The 25,679-nt window shown below is 41.5% G+C and overlaps 1 protein-coding gene across 1 annotated transcript in view; it reads left to right on the top strand.

The window, feature by feature from the left end:
* Positions 1–1,523: 1,523 nt before the first annotated feature.
* Positions 1,524–25,679, top strand: part of LOC105696645 (neuroligin-1) — a 63,303-nt gene continuing 39,147 nt past the window's right edge. The window contains exons 1-2 of the mRNA XM_023434521.1: positions 1,524–1,587; positions 22,706–22,864. Of these exons, the coding sequence (XP_023290289.1) occupies positions 1,524–1,587; positions 22,706–22,864 (223 nt within the window). The remainder of the gene's footprint in view (positions 1,588–22,705; positions 22,865–25,679) is intronic.

The following is a 25,679-nucleotide window of genomic DNA, read 5'->3' as shown; positions in this document are numbered from 1 at the left end:
TTACTTTCCCCCCATCTTGTACATGTACACGTACAACAAGCATTCGAAAACCTTCACGAAGTACCATCGAAGAAGCAAAGACCGCAAAGTAGGCTTCCAGCAAGTCGCTGAACGTTTCCAACAATTTCTCAAGGGAAGAGGAAAGAAACCGGTGACAGTAGGTCATCGCAGTCTGTGGATAACATAAATAATAGAGAAAGATCTTAATTTTAATTACTCTCCCCCCATCTTGTACATGTACACGTACAAAAAGCATTCGAAAACCTTCACGAAGTACCATTGAAGAAGCAAAGACCGCAAAGTAGGCTTCCAGCAAGTCGCTGAACGTTTCCAACAATTTCTCAAGGGAAGAGGAAAGAAACCGGTGACAGTAGGTCATCGCAGTCTGTGGATAACGTGGATAATAGAGGAAGATCTCTTTGAAAGGTGGAGGGGGCCTATGCAGAGTTCTGGGGAAAGAAACACAGAAACCAGAGGAGACACTCCGAAGGGTCGTCAGCTCGGAAAAGCGGCGGCCAAAATGGAGCGAGAAGGAACGGGACCAGGAAAGGTTAAATCTTTTCCCGGGGATGTAGCCGGGAAGTGGTGTTTTCGGCGAGGAAGGAGCTTTCCGGCGAGTGACACGCAGGAAGCGATGAAAATCCGCGAGAAGGAGGATTCGGTCTTGGCCTCCTTTCTTGGGATTAACTCCGGACTATTAGAGCAAGTGCCACTTAGCGGGTACTCTCAAATCTCCTGCCATGTATTATGCCCGACCGGGGCTATATTTCCTCGGCATTTTAATCTGCACTCGTGGACTCTGCCGACGTTTGGTTAGAAGGATTAAACCATTATGGGTGCCTTTTAACGTCGATTGAACCTGCCGAGTTAAACGTACCTCGCGTTAGGACTGGGTCTTTAGACGAACAAATACGAGGAAGGAGTTTCAACCTGTTGAAAAGAATATAATTTTATAATATCCTTTGAAACTGAGCTCATTCCGTTCTCAAAATGGAACCGGAAAGAACTAAAAAGGACCGACAGAGATATAACAGTTTGGTTCCGGGCCAACAAATCTATTGTTGGGAAATATCGGTTCCGGTTTCGGATCAAATGAAAATAACAGTGTCGTATTTTCTGCTCCCCGATCCCTGCTATTTAGGGCGGATAATAAATTAATTGTATATAAATTAAACCTTTTAGGGAAGATTATAAACATTTTAACCCTTTGACTCCCGAACCCGAAAATTCATAAATACTTGCGGGTAACATTGGACCAAACTTCGGACGTATTTAGTAGCCCAAGGATTAAGAAACAAATACCATTCATGCAGTGCAAGGGGAGATTATATTAAATAAAAGGTATGGAAACGAAACAAGATGGAATGTATGACCGAGTCCAGCCGAGTCAGACCACGTGTCTGTACTCAACGATTAATGTATACTGTTCAGAGATAAGTATCCCACCTATTTTATACAAATATTTTTTAACAAATATTTCTGGGGTCGAGAAAGAAAATAAGCGAATGATTTAATGACCAACTATGTTCCATGAAGTACCGGAAGGAGTTTGTGGCTTCCTGCTCGGAGACCATAATGGACCAAATCGTATGTTACCTTCCGCTGTTGATGGGACCATACAATTGGACCGATCGAACGGTCGTAAAGTCATCGGAGATGCCGTTCTGGAGGGAAGTGGATCTTCTGTCCGAAGATAAGATGGATAATGTCGACTAGGAATGCGAACCATCGATTATGCAGCAAAGACACTCTAACGAATGCTCGAGTTAGTTGGAGGTATTGGAAAGTGGATCTACGAGTAAGTGGTGGAGATGGTTCCGTCACCAATTACCTTGAAGTATTATCCGATTACGAATATCCCGCTCGCTAAATACCGCAGCAATTTCGCGTTTACGTGCATCGACTCGAAACTCCGTCGTTCCTTTGAGGAGACCCCTCGAGAGACGTGTCTGCGGAATTTAATAGGCTTCACTTCGGAACTGCGAAATTGATCCCCACGCATCCCCGAATTTTCTCTATGCACCCGTCTGTCGACCCTAAGAGGCCACGAACTCCCAATCGAGGATTCAATTAACTGCAGAATTCGGATTTGGACTGCATCTCACCTGACAAGACTTTCTCAAGTCTTGGGCTTATGTGTCGAGAAGACGTTCCGAGTAACGTGAGAACCAAATTTGGGTCGAAACGCCCGACACAAATGGCACGATGCAACGTGTGCAAAAAGATTTGGTCCACATCTTCCCCTGCATAATATAACATTTCGGAATTTTGCGGCAACGAAGAATTGAAATAAAATATTTGTTATGAATTGAAGGAGACTTTCTCAAATCTTGGGCTTATGTGTCGAGAAGACGTTCCGAGTAACGTGAGAACCAAATTTGGGTCGAAACGCCCGACACGAATGGCACGATGCAACGTGTGCAAAAAGATTTGGTCTACATCTTCCCCCGCATAATATAACATTTAGGAATTTTACGTCAAGCGAAGAATTTATATAAAATATTTGTTATGAATTGGAGGAGACTTTGTCAAGTCTCCTTATGTGTCGAGAAGACGTTCCGCATAACGTGAGAACCAAATTTGGGTCGAAACGCCCGACACGAATGGCACCATGCAACGTGTGCAAGAAGATTTGATTTACATTTTGAAAAACTAGTTCAAGTACTCGGCGTTAAACGAACGTACTTTCGCATAAATCTTGGCGTTTCAGCCGAATCCAATTGGGTGCAGGATCTTCCACTCTGAGGGATCGTTCAAGGCTCGACAGGTATTCGGTAGCGTCTCGAAATGTTTTCGAAAATCCTCTCAGACACATCCGAAAGCTCAAGCAGCTCGACACGCTGCACTTTAATGCGCTTCGCGCAGTGCATATAGTCGGAGTTTCCAGGCCAAGCTCCGCCGTAGGTGGATGCACGTACGGCGCTTTACATATGGACGCAGAAATTTCGCCCGATGCCGCACACGGAGTCGCTCTGCTCTCTGACACGTGTCTAATTAGAATTTTACTACAAAATTCATTCCGCTGCATAGTGCAACGCCGGCCGGCAATTAACCCGCCCAAATATCCGTCACCAATCTCGGCCATCTTGTCGCGAAGTGCTAAGTACCGAAATTAAATAACAATCCGCAGAAAAGAAAAACAAATCCCGACGAAATAATGCACTTTTCTCTGCATTTTGTGAGTAACATCAAAAATAATTTCTAAGAAATATGTACTTTACACTGATAGAAATGCCCATGGAAATTTACATTATCATTGGTTATTTTGGCGGCGCAATAAATCTCAGTAAAATCACATTGCCTCTGTAATTTCACGTTCAGCATCTAAGTTAAGTTAAGGAAACTATAATGTAATATTACATGTAATTAAAGTAAACATGCACTGATATGGTAAATATACAATGTTACGCGTATTTATACATTCTCTAATTTGTCATTTTTCCATTTTACGTCTCTCTGTGCAAACCTTCGGTTATGGGGTATGTAAAGATGTATGTAAATTTCCATCGATTTTTATCCTAACTTAATCAAACTCCACAAAGTGGAGTTGACCTTAGAATTAATTTTATTTAACCTGACTATGTAGATTGGTATTTGCGCCCGAACTCTGTTTTCGTATAATTTGCTGAAGAGTTATCGTGAAGAATCATTCTTCGATTCCATTATTCATTGCATGCGGAGTTATGAGGTTCTCTTGTTCTTTATCCTGTAGGTTCCACGGCCGTGATCATTCTTATGTGTCTTGCATTCTGCCTGCAATATTTCCGGTACGAGCCGGAGGAGCGATGTACCAGGAGATCGTAAAAAGGATTACACCGCAAGTGAAGTGAATGTACAGAGAGCTTGCAACATTACAATGAGGAACGTGTAAAACGATCGGACGCCGGTAACAATTATGAATTCTTAGACGCCGAAGAAAAGAGAGGTAAAGCATTTCTTTGGGGCGAAAAGAAGTGTTCAAAATATGCAGTTAATAATACCCTTGAACAATAATTCCAGAAATTTACTGGCAACTTATATCGAAAATGATACACGAGTACTAGAATTTAAATACCATCCTTTGCAGGAAAAATGAACATATAAACAATACAGTCTCATGGGATTCAAATCTTCCCTAGGATTAATATTACTTCATTTAACTAAATTTGACTGTCCGTCCTTGCAGGCTAATTAATCAGGGATGAAATTGAATAAACTTTCTGCGTTACCAGTTTCCAGTAATACTCTATGAGGGTGGTTATCACCAACCCTAATCAGGGAAGGATTTGCAAACGATGAGCAACCATCCTTTCCTACTCAACTTTCATAAGTCTAAATTAACGCGTACCCCGAGTGTTCCTTGTAGCATAAAATCGAATGGGTCGTTATAAGCGAGGTGATAAGAGCAACGCACGCATAAACCGAAGGAGAAAGATATGGAGAGTGCAGTAAAACTGGCGAAATGGCAGCAGCAAATTGCGACTCGGGGAATTCTAGCCGCCTTCGAGGAATCCCTTGTACAGTTCCCGTAACTTGTGCCGCTCAACTATAATTAACGTAACCTAGGTCAGGTCCCTGCTCGCTCTTCGTCACCGAAGAAGCTTCACCTCGAAAGGCGCGTTTAATCCAGTTTGGTACTTGCATCCGACTGAAAAGCACTGCCTAATAAATTATTTAATTTAACGCATCCTGCCAAGGGGAAGGGGCTCGATGCAGGATGGAAGGCTTAACCGGGATTGGACGTGCGGAACCTCCCTTGGCGTGTTCCTTGGGAAATTTATGCCACTCTTAGCGAAAACGGGAACGGATCTTCCTTCCTGGCAAGGCCGGGTCCTTCGACTGGTCCAATCTTCGCGAGCGATTATCCTCGAGTCTCCTAACCTTTGTGGATTAGACCGAGTTATGGCTCAAAGATGAAGCGCGCTCCCCAGGGTGAGACAAGGAGGATGATCCACGTAGCGATGGTCCGAGAAAGTTAACCCGTCTCGGATGAGACACCAATTCGAAAGAATATGTATTTGCCGATCCCGAGTTGAGATCATCGAGTTATGGCTCGAAGATGAAGCGTACTCCCCGGGGTGAGACAAGGACGATGATCCGCGAAAGTTAACCCGTCTCGGATGAGACACCAATTCGAAAGAATATGTATTTCCCGATCCCGAGTTGTGATCATCAAGTTATGGCTCAAAGATGAAGCGCGCTCCCCAGGGTGAGACAAGGAGGATGATCCACGTAGCGATGATCCGAGAAAGTTAACCCGTCTCGGATGAGACACCAATTCGAAAGAATATGTATTTCCCGATTCCGAGTTGAGACATCGAGTTATGGCTCAAAGATGAAGCGCGCTCCCCGGGGTGAGACAAAGAGGATGATCCATGTAGCGATGGTCCAAGAAAGTTAACCCGTCTGGAATGAAACACCAATTTGAAAGAATATGTATTTCCCGATCCCGAGTTGAGATCATCGATCTCGGTTGAATCTCTGAATCCTCTATTCTCTGGACCATTTCAGAGGGGCGAAGGGGAGATATCTTTGTGTCCTAGAGAAAGAATTTTCCTTTGATTCAGTCTAGATTCGGCACAGCGGAGCTCCCAATCTCTTCCTATCCATCTCCGAATTGGTAAACATTTCAACACAACCACCAGTTTGATCTTTTTTCTTCATTTGGATACTGACAACATCCAATATTTACATTTAGAGGGCCGATAGCGCTCACGATTGGCTCTCCCCTCTCCTCAAGAATTTCGAGGACCTGGGGCCTAACTCCAGAGGAGGTCCTAGTCCATCCTGGATCGTCGAGCAGGACTCGCACAACAAATTCGTCATCCCATTATCGACTACAAGATATTCAATCGGATTTTCAACGAGTCTCATCGCATCCCGACCCCCTACCGTGTATTCGACCGCTTCTGTTCAGCGTTTAGAAACTGTAAGTCGATTACTTCTTTTCCCCCAAACGATCATCCGCGACTCATCAAACCCTATCACGATTAGAGAGATCTATAGGTGCGTGGTTTCAAGAGGAAGAAGCTTCAAGAGGCATATTATTAATTACAATTTTTTAATTGTACGTGTTTGTGCTTTGAAACTGTGGTACGCGGTAATGACTTCGCGCACCGAGGGAACAGTGAAATGCGGTTTTGGGACAACTTACAGGTGCAACCTAACTATTTCTTGACGGTCATGTTTATTGACGATGAAAGGGGCAGGTGCGGCATGCATAATAACAATAATTGCTTACAAATTTTCCAACCAGGCATTCGAAATTAATGGGACGCGTGCACGGCCATAAAGCGTGAGGTATGATGCTTGTGCCAGAACATGCTTCGTGCGTATACAGAGACCCCTAAATACGTAATTAAATTAACCACGGTTTAATTGTTAAACAACGGAGAACTTTACTGACGGCAATGCAACAGAAATGGAAAGCATTGTACCGAACGCTACAATAAACCGCCCTGCGAAACCAATTAATGCCGAAACAGGAGTGGTGCTTAAAAAAAGCTCCACCTATCCAAATCATCTCCTTTATACAAATTTGAGGAAATTAAAAAATGCCACAAATATCTAGCTTGACATAAATCACTCCTGATTTCGTGATTACCTATTATTAATCAAAAATGACACCGCTTCCTCGTTTACATTTTATTTTCATTCCTATATTTACCGTATCAGGGTACTTTTGCGTGCCGTCAATTTAATACTAATTTTCTTTAACTTCACTCGGTTGCTGAATTGTTACAGAGACGAAGTAACTTTAATGGAATTTATTGTGCCAGCAAAATAACCAATGTTTGGGTACATTTAAGTGGGCACTTTTTTTTCGGGATAGGTCCTTTTGAATCCGCAGTGAAATAATTGAAAGCGTTGGTTGGTCACGAAATGGCTCGTTTGCGATTTTTACGGTTCCCTCGGAACGTCATATCCCCTGTTCATTTTCTGCCGCTTTTTGTCTTGCAGGAATCTCGGTTTAATTAGCATAAGCTTCTCCCACCCTGCGTCCTACAGCCCATCCTCGGGGAAATTACCGTGATTGCTGGGAAAATGCGCCTCGCGAACGACTAGGTTCTCTGTCGATGACATTCCTCGAGTAACGATCACATTGTGGAATTATGGGTGAACCGTCGAGAGATTAATCCGTGATATCCCGCCACGTCGAAGATAGGTGACAAAGTTCTAACATGGCTTGCATTCCTGAAAATTTCCAGAGTATGCCTTGCACTCTCGAAAGATGATCCTTCCTTCCCTGGTAGCACAAAATATTTCACTTTATTTTCTATATATTTAACGAATATCGTACATTTTGTTAATATTTACCAGACATTTGAAATATTTGCGNTATAAATTATTGAAACTAAATATGTCATTGAGATTTTCAAGAAATATTTCGGATATCTTCGAATGAAATCTACAAGAAATCTGAAAAAATCTGTCGCTTGAGATACTTGGCAAAGTTAACAAACAAATATTTAGAAATTATCCTTTGCTACTAGGGATTTTTCCAGTTTTTCTGTTTTAAATTACCTGAAAGGTAATGCTCGGTAATGAGCTAATAACTATTTTATTGTATAACAATTCAGCTTGAATAGTTTGATGTGTACTAACAGTCCATGAAATTACCCAATATTTGTGTTAGTATTGGATTCGCACTTAGGACTTAAAAGTACAGAAACTCATTCGCAATGTTAAAGTAATTAGAGGCTCAATCGATCGATGTACAACTATTTTCGGTTTACAGTTCAATAGAATCGACTCCATATTTTAACACAATTTCACGGCGATTATTTTGTTAGCAGTTAGTATCGAGTAATAACCGGACAACTGTAGTAAGTATACATCACGGAACTGTTACAGTGGGTACAGGCGACAAAGTATGTATTATCGAAATTACTGCTTCGGTACGTGTCCATAACGGGCTTATAATGTGCTTTTGAATCGAACGTTGCGGAGGTGTGGTGACACAATGCCGGCATTATTCGTACCGATAGACTGCAATTCTCGTTGCAACTCCGTACCGACGTAATACGAGGCAAAGTACTACCTATGTATGTCCGCGACCACCGCGTCCACATAATGTCACTTCAACGATCAATTGTTAAATCGTTACATTATTTACCAATATTCACATCTCTATTGGTCGTCTCTCTCAAAAATGGAAACGCTTATTTCATTTCCAAAGCTCCGAAAAATTAAAAAAAAAAATACATGTGTACATCATGCGCAGGAAAGAAATTTGAAGAAAATCGTATGACTGTATTTGTCGATTTTAGTTCACTTGAGTCAAAACTAGTTTACCTCAATCAGCTTAAGTGTTTATTATAAAAGTTTGTGTCTGAAAGATTTTGGAGTCGCTGAGTCCAAACCTGATAACAGTTTTACAATTCACAATGGGGATCCAATATGGCTAAGATAAACTTTCACAATGGTACAAATGTCTGAAGATTTTTAGTGCCGCGGTATTCGAATTCATCATGATGAATAAATTATGGTTTATTATAAAAGTTTGTGTCTGAAAGATTTTGGAGTCGCTGAGTCCAAACCTGATAACAGTTTTACAATTCACAATGGGGATCCAATATGGCTAAGAAAAACTTTCACAATGGCACCAGGGTCTCAAGATTTTTAGTCCTGCGGTATTCGAATTAGCTATAAACATTTCAAAATTCACCATGATGAATAAACAGACAGTTTGATGACAGTTCCCAAATGTACCCTCAATACCCAGATATGAATGGCTAGTAATTCTACGTATAAAAAAGGAAATATCGTAACGAATGAGATTCACGAAGACCTCCCCTCTTCTTCCAAGATGACGAGGGATGTTCACCGTCGAGGGTTGACGCGTTATTTTTCCAGGCGATTTTTTTTTTTTTTCCTCTCTCCCAATTAACGAGAATTCACCGCTAAGCTTCGGTCAACTGTGCAGTCGAGTGAAAAATTGGTACTTAGCGAAAAGTGACCGCATAATTCGATCGAGGTGCGTGAGTGGCCCGCCACTCGATGGAGATTAAACCGGCTCGCATAGAGGCCGGGAGCTTTAATCCCGCACTTTAGCGGCCTCGACAAGTAAGCGGATTCCGCTTCGAGTCTTTTAAAATTACATCGTCGGTAACCTAAGCCGAGGACGAGTCTCGAAGATATTAACGAGGCCAAGTCGGCGGCAGCTGATTTTTCACCGGATCCCTTTTCACCTTCGACCCGACTCGTTCCGTCTCTCCTTCTCCCTTCCTTTCCTTCCTATCGCGAGGCGAGGCGAGGCCAAGGCGTTTAATAAAAAAGTTGACATTTCCCCCGGGTCGTTTGCCCTTTTTCTTCCTCCTTCGTCCTTATTTTTCTCCCGAGGTCCTGACAGTGGATCGCCGCCAGGACTCGCCCGACCCTGCAATGTTTCTGCGACATTCCGTCGCGATCGTGTAACGAAGAAAATCTCGCCTTCCGGAATTTGATCTCGGCGGATTCGTCGGGATCCTCCTCGGGAATATCACCGGATTCCTGGCCAGCCTCTAGGCGGGAAATGAATCCTGGCATTTTTTGGGAAAGCGGATTTATCATCCCCCAAAGGGCCACCCTGCTGTTGGATTAAATCCTGCGTTGCGTAATTCCTTTTACGTGTCGTTTAACACCTTTTTTCCGTTTTTACACTTTTTCCCAGGCTTATCATTGTGACGGGATAAAGATTTACTTTAACTGGTACAACGGAAAGACGAGTATATAATAAATTATCGTGGTCAGCGTTATTTTTTACTTGGAACAAAATCGACTAATTCTGCCGCAGGGCCTGGGTGCCAGAAAGCAAACGGTGAAAACCAAATCCATCGATGGCCCTGGAATCGTTGGTTTTTTCCCGGAAAAGTCCCGAAAATTCTCAAAAGCTCCCGAAATGCCCTGCGAGCCTTTCGGGTGAGCAGATCCTCCACGTGGAAAGCTTTGTGAATTATCGAAGTGCTGCACATTTCGGAGGGAGGCGGCGCTGAATTTTTCTCTCGATTCCCGGTGTTTCCCCCGGGACTTTCGGGAACGACCTGGAACGTATCGGCATCAGTCCGACCAAATGTGGGTCAACTCGTCGTCGACAGGCAGATTGAACGAAAATATTTGCCGAACCTTCCCTAATTGCACGAGCCGCTCGGGAATTGTTCGGCAACCGGTTCGCGGTTTTCACCTCCTTTTATTGGATATCCGGACTGGCGATTGCAACTTATGGATTTCATTATTCTCCCCCCGTACACAATTGCTCTTATACCCTTTCGATTTCAAAATTACAGGACAAAAGGGACTTGGGAATCCAAAACGAGTATCGTTTGAGAGGTCTACGATTATTTAAAAAATCTGGAATTTCATGGTGCAATGGTGCTTTCAAAAGCTTTGAAAGTGAAAAAAGACCTTCAAGATCAAGAACGTTCTGGACGGCGTATAGCTATTGACACAATAATAAATAATATTTAAAATACGATTATTACTATCAATATGTAAAGCGAATTCTGCTATTTAAAATGGTGTATGACATGAATATGGAGGGAAAAGCAATTTTATTTAAAAACGAATCGTCAAATCTTAAAGAGCAAAGCCGAAATAACGTTTTCAACGATCTAATATTAATGTTTTATTGCGTGTCATAGCAATGTCGAAAGGTACCGAAACTGTACCTCATTGTATTCCGACATTTCGTTCTGCCGGTTTGGCAAACGGGATATGGGGTTTATTTAGTGCACTTTCCTTAATTACACGCATCATTTCGACTCTCTGATGACGTGGAAATTTGATGTATCGACATACATTAATGGGAATTGCGTATTGGTTAAAAATGTCAAGTGCGCGAGTACCGCGCTTGGCTCACCGTCTCTTAAATTAAACATGTCTCCCCTCGCCCTGGTAACATTTACCAAACAATAAAAAATATAAAGTGCCTAAATGATATAACGCTAATTGCAGTTTTATATTCAAAAAAAACACTCAAGCATGAGACGTGCTTCAAGAACTGGTCGATATTGTTCCTTTACTCCTGGAGTATTGTAATTGGCAACAAAATCATTATAATTAAATTAGTAAAATTCGAATGTAGCAAATGACTTTTGACGAAAAGTATGCAAGACATGTCCAACATATTCCTATTTCCCCACATAAACATAACGATAATTTTCTGTAAATCTGCCGGTTAAGTAATTTCTATTTCTGAAAATCAAGTTTTGAGGATTGATGAAAACATAGTTAATACTTCAAGTATATCGCATCTGCATATATGTCACCTTATATGGGATGTTTCGAATAAATTTTGTAATTGCTTTTCTTGAAACTTAAATCCTAAATTATGAAGACATTCACGGGGGCTAATTTTGTTGACTGTTTTTAAATGTTGCGTTTCATTTCTTTCCTGTACCTGTTTGAACAATGTTTAGTTTTAAGGTGATATGAAAGGGTCGTTCTATACATATAAAACGTCAAAATATTTATCATTGGAAACTTCAGCGCGTCATTATGAAGGCCCTAAAGAAGAACGTGGTGCCCAATATATATAACATAATATAACAATTTATATAACAATCTGTTTGATCAAAAATAAAATTTCACAATCCCCACGACCTTCCGTAGCGCCTCCATTGTCACGTGCTAAAATTTCAAATGATTCGGTACACCCGAAAAAGTTGTATAATTATTTTGACGTTTCATGTACATAGAATGACCCTTTCATGTCACCTTAACACCGTCAATTGGTATGAACTCTGTTGATGCTTCAACAGAGAGAACATGTCATTTGTACATACGTCACGTTATCTGACTCGGGTTGTACAGACTTGTCGAGCAAGAAGTATGTCGGGGAAGTACATTAAAGCGTCTCCCTTATCAGACCCCTCGAAGAAGAGTTTTTTGGCAGCAAATGTCGAACGGGAGGGTCCGGGTATCTTGTCGCAGCTAGTTTCGGACTGCGTTAGAATTCGCAGTCGGTAGGGGATGGGGTTACCAGTTGGAAGTAGTAACTGGAACAGTTTGAGATCGTTGCCAAGATAGAAGTACATGCCCTCTAGAGTCGGATTTACAAGGGAACACGTAGTTAGCATGCTAAGCAGGATTACACCGTATTATTCGAGTTTAAATCTCGTAATATTCGTCGCCGCCACGACTACGGAGAGTTGGCAGTGCCAACACGGAGGTTGTCCTGGGCTGCTGAAAACCCACCAACACCACTCGGCGATACCCCACACTAACGAGTTATGGTGATCTTCCCATGAGCTTTTAACTTCCTGAACTTGGCTTTCTCCTCCCGCGATGAAAGCCCGACGAATGGAAGAACCGGGGAATGTGCAACAACTCGTTACTGACGTTGAACTTTGCAATTTTTTAAGCGAAACTTCTGATGACGCGGTAGTAAGTGCTAGCTCCCATATTACGAAATTTGAACACATTGACGAAAAAACATCCACGTGTAAAAAATGTTCTGACTTGAAGGTACCCAATTCTACTTTAACTATAAAAAATCCACTGTTGATGAACCGTGTAATTGATCATCACAGGATTACATATAGGGTGGATACGTAACTACCCTTTATGAAATGGTTGTATGGAAATGTGTTGGCTTGTTCTAAACTTCGATGACAGTGACATTAATCTTAGCCAGGTAAATCCCGAATCAAGGGACCAAAAAATGTTTCGGCACGACTCTCAAATATTTCACGGCATATTAGTGATAAGCATTAACGCGCCTATATCTGCGAAGCTTCGGTGGATGCACCCTCTTACGCGATGCGATAATATTACCGGCAGTTACTGCAGACTTGGGAACTTTGAAATCGATTTCGTCCATCACCCGACAAGAGCATATTAGAATTCATTACTTCCCCGTAGTTAGCCCGCAAACTCAGCCGGTCGTTTCGCTACGAACTTTCTGCATAAGAATTAAGTGGTTGGCAGAAAGGGAGCGAGGATGCCGATACGAGGAGTGACAGCATTCGACGATGCATCAACTTTCTTTTGAAAAAACTGGCGAATATCGAGAAAGAACGGAAGTGATAATGGCGAGAGAGATCGTCACCATTTCTGATTCTACCCTGTCGAAACGATAAATTCAATGTTGATGCAACGTCTATTCTGCGTTTATTAAACTAACGTCTTAGTACTGTAACATTGTATAAACAACGTTGTATAAACGTGGCTCGTGTCTAAATAAACGTTCATAATCGTTTACTATACGTTCAATCAACGTTAAGACATTACATTAAAGTACACGTTTCTTCTCGACTAGGGACAAACCCATCGGAAACTTAACACGTAAAATCAACATTTCTTGTAAATGTATATTTAACGTGAATATCCACTACTTTGTATTAATTAGGTAGTTGAGGTTTTCTCAAGGGACCTTGCATCTATGTGAGTTACAATCCATTTTAGTAATTAAACTGTAATTTAAGTCGCGTAATAACTAAAACAAGTACGACTCGAACTGTGGAGTGATCAAGAGAATTGTAAGATCAATTATTCGCCGATATCATTAATAAACTTGCCGCATAAACAATTCATAGAGAATAAAAGACGACAAAATTCCGGAGAAATAATATCATCAGTGAATTTAATAAATAAATTATTTATTAGTCTTCTAAGGAAACCCAGTCTTTTATGACAAGTTTCATCAGTTACTCGTAGTAAATGGTTCATCCAGGTAAATGGGTCGAAAATACATTACTCAGTTTCACATAACACGAGTGTTACAACGAGGGTCTTACACGATAATGATATTTTCGACCGAAAAATTCGAAGCTTGACCATTTGTTCCGTAAGGACTCGTGGGAGATACAAAATGACAGAGACGGTCTCTCCTACAAAGGTAATAACACACAATGTAATGTCTGCCTCGAGAAGAATATGCGAGGAATTCTTTTTCGGTTGTACGCTTTCATTTACTCCATTACCTCTCTTCTCTCCATTCTCCTTCAAAAAAGCTCCAAAACAGAGACGAAGCTAAATGATGAAAAACGAGTACCTAGGACAAGAGAGTTCATTAAGTGAAAATTGGAAGAGAAAAGATCCACCCTGATATTAATCTCATCGCAATCCAGCTGATAAGGCGAAATTTAATAATGCAAACAGGAAAATAGAAGATCCCATATTCGACAATAAAACCGCATAAAGGAAGAATTTCTATCTCCACCGGTTTACTTGGATTACTAGGGAATTCTTTCCTCTCCTCGTGGAAAAATCCGGAAAAATGCGTAGGGAAAACGTCCACGGTAATATCGCGCCGGGTTAATCCGGAACGACATTTGCAAACCTCCTTTTCCCCGACTGCGAGGTTATGTTTACTTATTTCCTCGATTCCTTTAATCTTTTTCCCGAAGACCCGAGGCAGCGGGGACGTCAAACGAACGCATAAGGGATCCTTTAGCATAAAAGGAGAGAACAGAGCAGAAGGGAAAGATGAAGGCGACGCGACTCGCGTCGGGATAACTCGAGGAAGAGTCGATGAAGGGGTGAAATGAGGGAAAAAGAAAAATCCCGCCCAAGACGGGGAAAGATGGGCATTCGAGGGGAAAGCTATGGATTCCGATGGACGAGTGCCCCCTCGAGGAGGTGCAATTTCCCGACCTTCGGAAAATGTTTTCATTGTCTTCCTTCTCGAGGCTCAAAGTCGACCCGCCGAGGGGACGAAGTGATTAAAACCCCTAAACTAGGCAGATGGGGGGCAAAGTACCGGAGGGGATCGACAGCCACTTCCGGCCCGGAAGGAAGGCGTTTCGAAATTCTCCGAGATTGAATCCGGAAGTTATAAAAGTGGCCCGGATTGTCCCTACGACGGGTTCCGCTTTTTCCCTCCTGTCGTTCCTACGGCCAGGGGAAAAGGAAAACGCGTTGTGTTTTCGAGGATTCATAAAATCTAGCCGAGCCGAATCCAATGTTGAAAAGGGTCGTGATACGAAGGGGAGGCCTCCCCAATCTCGAAGTTGGCGCAATCTCATTTCCATTTATGATTTATCCCCGACGCGGACCGATTACCGAATGTCGAATTTTCAGCAAATATATGGTTCCCGGGGAGAAAAAAGAAAAGAAAAGAAAGACTTCTCCGACGCACCCTGTCGTTTATTCCTCCCAATAGGTGGAACTTCCGAAGTGCCGATATGTCACGAAATCATCCCCGATAGATTCAATCAACATTTTACCTGGTGCAATACAAATATAACAATAGCGGAGGCGTTAAAAGGTGCAATACAAATTTAACAATAGCGAAGACGTCGCTGCATTTAACGACAATGGAATATCGGACGTCGCGGTTTCCTTGTACCTACCTCGTGAAATTATCGCAACTATTGTACCACTTTGCAACATTATCATACTCATTGTACGTTTAATCCAGAGAAACACTTAAGGCATCGAAACATCAAAGACATTGCCGAGATTTAGGGCATTGGAAATCTCGTTTTTATCGCGCATCCCATTAATTAACTTCAAGTTAATAGAATTTCTTTGTTTAATGCCACCGTTATTGCGTATTTATCATTCGTAGCCCTCGTTAGAAATAAAAAAAAAAGAATCACTGTATTCGAACGGCTGTTACGAATTTTCATTTCATATCTTATCCGTGTACCACAGAAGTGTAACCACGATACCATTGTTTCAATACCACGTCTCGTGTATAGTTGAGCTCTTATTGTTCACACACTTCCGTTTTAAGAAAAACTGGTCACTATATCTGAGCAATTGTTACGAACTTCCATTTTACACTTTACCAGTAAGTCATAAAATTCATTGCAACCGCAAGAGCGTTCCATCTTTTTTCTTTTTAATACCACGGCTCTTGTCATTCGTGTCATAAAGTTTTAAGAAGTTGTCACCACGAATAGATGTTCACGAATTTCCATATTGCATCTTATTAGATCAGCATCCATCGACAATGATAAAAGATTCTCGGAGTGTTGGGGACCTTGTCCACCATTTTTATTCCCGTACAGTGTCATAGTTCCTACACCTTTTTAATACCATCATTCTGTACACCAATATGCAGTCGAATCCGCACATTACGACTCACTAAAAGTTAATAGCCTTAAGGACGAAAAAATATTGCTCGGATTTTATCACTTAAGTGCGAATAAATTCATCTGTATCGCGACAGTTACTGGCCATAAATCGCATCCAGTTACGAGCTCTAACATCCGGATAATATCCGAACCTGGCGGTTCTTGTAATATCTTGGCCAATGCTACACAATAACCGAGTTTTGTGGTTCTCCTTTCAACTGTCTTGCCGTCGAACTATTCCACTCAATTTCACGGCTCGGGCATCGAATTATATGATTTCATCTCCTAATCTAGGTACACTCCGAGTTATCAATTCAATTGACTCGTTCTCAGCATTTCTTAGTCATGACAGTTCTGGGATATGACAATGATCTCTCATACTAAATAACATGTCTTGATAATGATATTTACGGGTTAGCTTGAATACCAAAAATTATTGAGTCACAAATAACCATGAAAATGATCATAAATCCGAAATTTTTCATGTCGTGTTTCAGAATTAGTCCTCGATAATGGTATTTACGGGTTAGTTTGAATACCAAAAATTATTGAGTCACAAATAACCATGAAAATGTTCATAAATCCGAAATTTTTCATGCCGTGTTTCAGAATTAGTCTGTGATTTTCATTTCCATTTTTAAAACATACTCCTCATTTCCAGTTCTAATCCACCTTTAGCAGGTTCTCGACATTTTCTCTTATACAAACATCTATGTCAAAGTATCTCTCGCTACTTTCCTCGATTATTCTTTCTACATTTCTCCAATAGGGTGGTCATACTCTGAAAGATAAACAAAATGAACCTTATTAACGGTATCTAGAACCGATCGGTACAAGAATCTTGTACAAGTGTCTTATCAAACGCACGCAGAATTGTTCTTCAAGTAATAATTCATCATCTTCATTTCATTCTGATTCTTCTATTTTCCTTTTTGCATATCACTCTTCCTCCAAACGAGAAAATTAATTCAGAACGCATCCTTCCCATGGATGTAATTATCGCAGAGTGCAACAAAGTGTTACAGAGCAAAGCCCTGTAACACCATCGGTCGTAAACTCGGTGAACGCAAATCCATGAAGACCATCCATCGGGTAAACTCCGGCAACCAAGGCGTCCCTAATTTTGATAATCTGCCAAGCGACATTAGGAAACTATTATCAAGTATTATCAATACGTAGGAAGTGAAGAGATCAGATTCGTCGAGGTCTCGATCAACGAGGTGTCGTGGATGCATGGATATGCGCGTATCAACTGATAGGACATCTTGATGGAGAAAATTGTTTGTACACCATTTCAGCCCCCAATGGCTGCCCTGTCTATGTATTCAATAAGAAAATAATGTATCACGTGTACATATCCATGCCAGGAGGGAAACGCACATTGGTTCCTCCGTTCATAAACAAGACAAAGACGCGCTGGGACCCTAGTAGCACAAAATATTTCTCCTATATTTTCTATATATTTAACGAATATCGTACATTTTGTAAAGATTTACCAGACATTTGAAATATTTGAAAAACGTCTNAGAAGAAATGTTAAAAAATCTGTCGCATGAGATATTTAGCAAGGATTATAAAGAAATATTTAGAAATTATTCTATGCTACTAGGGGAGGAACGGGAAACCACAGCTGGAGGAAGCGTTTCGATTTGAAATATCGATTCAGACGAGCTGTTTATCGAAATGCAATCAGCCGGATGCTGTATATTTAACGTAGGATTTCATTTATTAAATGAGGTCATTTCATGAGACACCCCGATTCCAGAAATGATCTCCGGACGAAATCCGGAAGAGGGTGGTTGGCCATGCCACGAATAAACGGATGTGTCGTCGATGCACTTTATTAATTAGAATCACTCGGACCAGCTGCACGCTCCAATTTATGCTGGACTGCTGTAATGCTGATACCGTATTGAAATTTGTAATACGATAGACATTACAGGCTCCATGTAAGCGGCTTACTTGCCAGACCGTTAATGCAGCTCATATTCTGAAATGATCTTAGCGAGTGTAATTGCTGGGGAATGATGTCCCCATTCTTATGTGTAATTGTTGTAATGAAAATGTCACAAGTGTAATGGCCCGAACACAATGATGTCCCCATTCTTATGTGTAATTGTTGTAAAGAAAATGTCACAAGTCTAATGGCCCGAACACAATACCGTAACAATACTGCTTACCGATTCCTCGCATAATTATGCAAATCTCGATAATGGCTGGAATCTTCCAATTATTATTTTCCCTCCCTCTGTAATTGTCTAGAACGCCTCGAGCGTACGAACTCCATTAACGTGTAAATTGTCGTAACCCAGAAAATTTTTAATTATTAAAGTTCCACCCAGGAGCAATCAGCCATCCGTTCATCAGACGCCCGTAATTATGACTCACTTCGTGAACTCGTGTCCCGAAATATTATTTAATATCATTGCCCTTAGATTAAGAATACTTAGATCGTGTTAAATACATTCGGAAGATAATACGAAATATCTTTAAACATTCAAGATTCATCTTGCCGGCCTGTTGATCTCGAAACATGGTCACAGAGAAACGTGCCTAAACAAAAAGGACAACATAAAGCAAATATCTGGAATATATTAAATTCATTAATCCCGACTTTTCTCTTCCCTTTTTTTCATTCCCAGATTTTCAACACACCTCTGAGCGAAGTTAATAACTATCGAGCTATGAGCTAATTCCCGATCCATGATTTAACTACTGATCTGCAAGTTGCTTTACGTATCTACGAGCTAATTCTCAATAATTTATTCATTGAGCTACTTGTCAATCTGCACCTAATTTATCCATAATTAAATTTTTCTTATCCAAACATTAATCGAATCTAATTATACCCGATCTAGTCGTCCATCAACTATCGACGCATGCTCGATTTCGTGCGAGTTATCGATCTATGAGCTACTTGTCAATTTGCACCTAATTTATCCATATAATTAAATTTTTCTTATGCAAACATTAATCAAATCTAATTATACCCGATCTAGTCGTCCATCAACTATCGACGCATGCTCGATTTCGTGCGAGTTATCGATCTATGAGCTACTTGTCAATTTGCACCTAATTTATCCATATAATTAAATTTTTCTTATGCAAACATTAATCAAATCTAATTATACCCGATCTAGTCGTCCATCAACTATCGACGCATGCTCGATTTCGTTCGAGTTATCGATCTATGAGCTACTTGTCAATCTGCCCCTAATTTATCCCTATAATTCAATTTTTCTTATCCAAACATTAATTGATCCGCAATCAAATTATTCATTGGAAATTTAATTATACCCGATCTAGTCGTCCATCAACTATCGACGCATGCTCGATTTCGTGCGCATCGTTCGTCGCAGATATCGAGGCGTCTATCCCTCAAATCAGGGCCATCAAAATAAGAATCGCCAGAGGTGGAGGAGCGCATCAATCGAGCCGAGGCCGGTAATAGAAGCGGTGGTAGCAGGCGTTATGGTGAACGTTCGTGACCCATAATTCAACAAATCACGCGTTGCACGCGTCGCCGCGATAGTAGCGGTAACACCATTGGCCGGCTAACCATGGCCAGGGCTGGTTTATGGGGATCACCAGGCGACGTGTCCACGATAAACCATCGGCGAGCGATCGGCCGAGCCGGTTGCCCGTCATTTCGCATGTCGGTTCATTCGTCATTCTCAAGAAGACAAGTTATGTTGGTCGGGCTCATCTACCGCGCTCTATGCGCAAGGTGTGCACGAGTGCACTGGAAATCTCGCCGTAGCTTTAAATCTCCCATGACGCTCTCTCGGGCCTGTAAAAGTCTCAAGTGATGAATGGGCTGTATATTGTGGAGATGAATTCCGGTATCCTGATAATCGAGCGATGGCTTCCATAAATCGGTATGATATAAGTAATACGTATGCCCCAACTATTCCCATACCCTTAACGTTGCTACTTCGGTTGAACTCGTCACTTCCCCATTTATCATAGATGAGACTGTATGTCGAAACGGGGAAATAAAATACGACGTAGGCACATCCAGTTGGCAATAACCTTCGAAATGTAGCAGAGCGTGGGTCATCCATTCCTACGATAAATAATGAATAAATTGTACCGATCGTAACGAGCTTGTAGATCCAGACTATGTCATGGCGAGACCGTCATAAGGGAGGTCATACGTTTCAAGGGTTCTCCCGAGTGCGTACACGGGACATGCGTTACAGGGCATGATAACTCTAAGTACGACAATCCGAATAAGCAATGTTGCAATTAAGATTGCCTCGTAAACCGGGAATATTAACCTAAGCCAATGGGCTGTATATTGCGGAGATGAATTCCGGTATCCTGATGATGGAGCGATGGGTTCCATAAATCGGTATGATCAAAGTAATGCGTATGCCCCAACTATTCCCATACCCTTAACGTTGCTACTTCGGTTGAACTCGTCACTTCCCCATTTATCATAGATGAGACTGTATGTCGAAACGAGGAAATAAAATTCGACGTAGGCACATCCAGTTGGCAATAACCTTCGAAATGTAGCAGAGCGTGGGTCATCCATTCCTACGATAAATAATGAATAAATTGTACCGATTGTAACGAGCTTGTAGATCCAGACTATGTCATGGCGAGACCGTCATAAGGGAGGTCATACGTTTCAAGGGTTCTCCCGAGTGCGTACACGGGACATGCGTTACAGGGCATGATAACTCTAAGTACTCGGACGACGATCCGAATATAAACCGAGTGGGAAGGAACAAGCAATGTTGCAATTAAGATTGCCTCGTAAACCAGGAATATTAACCCAAGCCACCCCTTACCCGCAGAGACTATAGTGGCATTCGCCCCATTACTCACTAAACGACACGTACGTGGGCCCGAGGCTCCCCTGCAATTAATATTAATATTTGCCAATTAAACTTGCACGCAGCTGGTTTACGGAAAGGATCGCTAAAGGGCAAGCATGCCCGCGATAAACCACCTTCCGAGCGAATGGGTGACCCAGTTGGGCGTCGTTTTGCATATCGGTTCATTCGTCATTCTCAAGAAGTTGGGCTGCAACGGCTGTGCGGAGCTTTGGGGTTTTCTCGCTGCATTAAATCCCAAAGATTCGACCCGAATTTTATAACCATCCCCGTGGTTCTCTCCGCATCGATGGGCCGATTGTTTGCGAACGTCCATCTTGGAGGTCATTGGTCATCGAACCTCATCTTCCGAGACTGTATACCGATACTTACTAGAGGCATAAAGTCGAGATGGCGAGGTTTCATCGGATGACATCATAGCAAACGCAACGTCGTTCGAGCTGCTTTCGATCAGGCGAAAGCTCCATGAAAATTCACCTCCTCGTTCCGAGTCGAATTTAATGTCGCGAAACTGGCCACTGCCCCCGACTCCGCCGTTTAAAACAGAATTCCACCCCATTAATATTGACATTTCTGTGTACGTATGTTTGTGTCTATATCGTGCAATGCCGCTGGGCGGACAATACCTTATATTTTATGGCTTAGGAAAATGATCGGCAGAAGAGGTACCAGAAAGCCTGGTTGGAAGTTTCTAAAGTTCGGTGCTAGTGTATTTTGGATTACTTGGGGGAATTCCTAGATATTTTATGGGTTAGGAAAATGATCGGTAGAAGAGGTACCTGAAAGCCTCGTTGGAAGTTTCTAAAGTTCGGGGCTAGTGTATTTTGGATTACTTGGGGGAATTCCTAGATATTTTATGGGTTAGGAAAATGATCGGTAGAAGAGGTACCTGAAAGCCTCGTTGGAAGTTTCTAAAGTTCGGGGCTAGTGTATTTTGGATTACTTGGGGGAATTCCTAGATATTTTATGGGTTAGGAAAATGATCGGCAGAAGCGGTACCTGAAAGCCTCGTTGGAAGTTTCTAAAGTTCGGGGCTAGTGTATTTTGGATTACTTGGGGGAATTCCTAGATATTTTATGGGTTAGGAAAATGATCGGCAGAAGCGGTACCTGAAAGCCTGGTTAGAAGTTTCTAAAGTTCGGTGCTAGTGTATTTTGGATTATTTGGAGGAATTCCTAGATATTTTATGGGTTAGGAAATTGATCGGTAGAAGAGGTACCTGAAAGCCTCGTTGGAAGTTTCTAAAGTTCGGGGCTAGTGTATTTTGGATTACTGGGGGAATTCCTAGATTTTGTGGAAAACCACCCACTGATAACAATTATGCTCTTTTTATACAGTACATAATGAGATAAATAATTATACGAGATTTGGAATTTCAGGGCAACCTGGCTGAGTCCCATATCACCTTGTGGTGATTACTGAAAATGGTACAGAGTTTTTTTTAAAGTACCCTGAGCAACTAATCGTTAAGTAATTCCGTTTCTCTAGCTGTCGGCAGTTCATCAGGTCCGCGACCATGTATTCATGTCCGTTCCCCGTGTGTTCATTAAGGGGATGTGAAAGTAGCATCTCAGAGGTCTCGTTCATGAAACTTTCCTCCAAATTAGGTGTACCGAATCGATTAAAACTTTACAATATAAATGTGGAGGGTATAAGGAAGGTCCTGAAACTCATGAAATTTCAATTACTTTTTTTTCTATTTGTTTATAGATATTTTCAAAATTGTTTATAAAAAATGAAATCTCATGAGTGTCAGGACCTTCCTTATAGCCTCCATGTCGTATCCAAATCGACTGATTTCAGAGGAGTTTCACTTCACCTTAAGCCGTCAGGGTTTTCAGTGATGACTAGGAATGATCAATGTCCTTTTATGGATTTCAGCCGGCGCAAGGAACGGCGCCAGCAGGAGATATCCTGTAATCGTCTTCGTCCATGGGGAGAGTTACGAGTGGAGTAGCGGAAATCCTTACGACGGGAGCGTACTGGCAAGCTACGGGGGTGTCGTCGTGGTCACCATAAACTACAGGCTAGGAATCCTAGGTAAGCTCGAAAAATCCATTCCCATATCTAATTACACCAGCCCTCTTTAAAAAGACCATTCAAAGTTGGAAGATACCAAATAGATTACTATTTCAATGAATTACCCACCAAGCGCACTAGTTATAGTTGCATTATCCTGCGATAACATGATACATAACGAATGTTAGCCAAATGATACATTAATATCATATAACGTCTAATTATTACCGTTCGGTAACATCGTTACAAACTTGTTAACACTGACAGTTATGTAATATTAACATAACATGTAGATGTTACCTTATTCGTTTCATAACAGTGTTACACAGGTACGTAGGACATAGTAACATGAATCTTACATGTTAGAAACTTTATGCAATTGTCATGTTATCGTTACGTAACTGTTTGGTGGATTAAATTGCATCGGAGCGGATTTAATTTCAGGAATTGCGACGTGATCCGAGGGTGAAGAATTCAACGGCATCGACTCGTTATAATCGCCCTAGTCGTTCGATCCGGAATGCAATTCGTTACACCGCGTAGTACAACTCTCGGCTAAGGTGAAACGTGATAAGAAAAGTCTCGAGGGAAAAGCGGACAGGCAGCAAACTAAAGGGATTGAAAGTTCCGCCGTGTTGCCTGGCAACCGGGCAACCAAATCTAATAGGAAACTCATTACAGTGAAGTCTTCCGTTTCGCCAACCTAAATTCTTCCCTTCTCGCTTCGGTTGCCCCACGGCGGAAGCTTCGGCCTTTCCGAGGAACGTCGTGACCGTTCGAGGAAAACCGAACTTTCTCGTCGGAAAAGTCGAAGTTTCGGCTTCCTTGTGACAGAACACGCCAAGAAAATATGCAGTTCAATTGACAAAAATAAATAATCACTTGTTTCGCGTTTTCGTATCATGATTTCGGTATAGGTGTAAAGTGATATGATAACGATACAAGTAAACATGACATTTTAGTTATTAACGTCATGACCGTTCGAGGAAAACTGAACTTTTTCATTGGAAAAATCGAGGTTTCGACTTCCTTGTGACTTATTTCGGGTTTTCCTGTCATGATTCAGATATTATGTGATTAAGAAACATGTTAATGATGCCATTGAACGTGAGACATTATCTATTAACATCGTGGCTGCTTAAGGAAAACACAACTTTTTCGTCGGAAAAATCGAGGATTCGGCTTCCTTGTGACAGAACATGCCAGGAAAATGTGCAATTCAATTGACAAAAATAAATAATCGAACAGATTTACCTTGTTTCGCGTTTTCCTGTCATAATTCAGGTACTATGTGATTAAGAAACATATCAATGATGGCATTGAACGTGAGACATTATCTATTAACATCGTGGCCGCTTAAGGAAAACACAACTTTTTCGTCGGAAAAATCGAAGTCGAATCTTTATCATGACAAGGCCCGCGCAAGAAAGGAAGTACGCAATTCCCATTGGCACCGCCAAAAATCCTAAACAATTGCAATAATTTCACGTTTCTCTATCACCGTTGCATACGTAGTTCATGCAAACAGTTTGACTCCACTTTGATATTTGCTTATTCTGAATTTACCAGTATATAGTATTTTTTAACAAATTTTTAATCATACTTAAGGGACACATTCGTCCAATCTCCCCCTTTGAGAATATAATTCCGTACGTAAACTAAAAGGAAGCATGTCAAGTATCTAAAGAGAAAATCGCGAGAGACATCGAATTCACAGAATTGCCCCATAATATAAGTTTACTTTCCTGCATGTGCCTATAATTAAACGGTGCCTCCTGTATATTTAATATTCACTGTATGCAATGTTAATAACAAGTGTCACGCGACGTTTGCTTTATACTCCCGCTTTAGTGATATTTCTTGCCTCTTATCACGGAACCCCACGAAGGCAAGGGCGAGAAAAAGGTAATATCCATCGTGTGCGATCGTAGCGTGATGGAATTATGCGTCTGCATCTAGTAATAACTACAACGAGATCTGAGAGATGGAAACCCACCCTCTGTCAATGGGAGCCGGCAAGGGTGGGATACGAATATATAGAGGGGGAGATTGAAAAGTGAAACGAGAATTTGTCGTGGGAGAAACTCCCATGACAGGATTTCCTTTTGCCAGATGTGCCAGGAAAATTAGACGAATGTCGTGTTTTCAGATATCCTGGGCTCGGAATGTATAGCTTCAGGTGGGTCGTTAAAGTATACAAAAGAAATTGAGCGGAATCGAGGATAACCAGATATTACAGGAGATATTGGAAATTTTAAACCCAGAATGAGGCGAAAATATCGGTGGGTGGGGTTGTCAAATATTTGTTTAGATATTTTATCATTTATTTCCTGTCACCATCCAGGGAGAGTTAACGTGTTCCCTTCTCTTATACTGGAGATGGATAGGAGAACCATTCGATATAAGATGTTCCAAAGAAAATGTGTAAATTTACCGCAAACGTGGTTGGGATGGTGATGCTAAGAAATTATTTATTTAATTAATTCCCGTCCCTGGGAAGGTTTCAGGAACTCCGTCTAGTGTTTATGCGTAGTTAACCCGTTTTTTTTGGGGGGAAGTAAAACGTAGAAAATATAGGAAATACGTGCGATAGATATGTTCTTATCATTCGCATTTACTTGCGACCTTCCGCAATATCCTCATTCGAGCAACAATCTTCACATAGCCCCAGTTCAGAAACTTCACCTGTCTACATAGCAAAGCATAAAGATGATCCAATCTCTCGGAACAAGCGCCGGGAATTATACGGTCTCGTAAAATTTACTCCAGAAGCGTTATGCAAATCATCGAACCAGCGTACCGAGTCGTATCAAGACTCCGTTCGAATTGCCCCAAA

This window comes from Orussus abietinus, unplaced genomic scaffold (genome assembly GCF_000612105.2).
Source record: "Orussus abietinus isolate OABI.00-Male unplaced genomic scaffold, Oabi_2.0 scaffold23, whole genome shotgun sequence".
Lineage (NCBI taxonomy): Eukaryota > Metazoa > Arthropoda > Insecta > Hymenoptera > Orussidae > Orussus > Orussus abietinus.
Note: the sequence above shows the minus strand (reverse complement) of the source record. Positions and strands in the feature narration are given on the sequence as shown.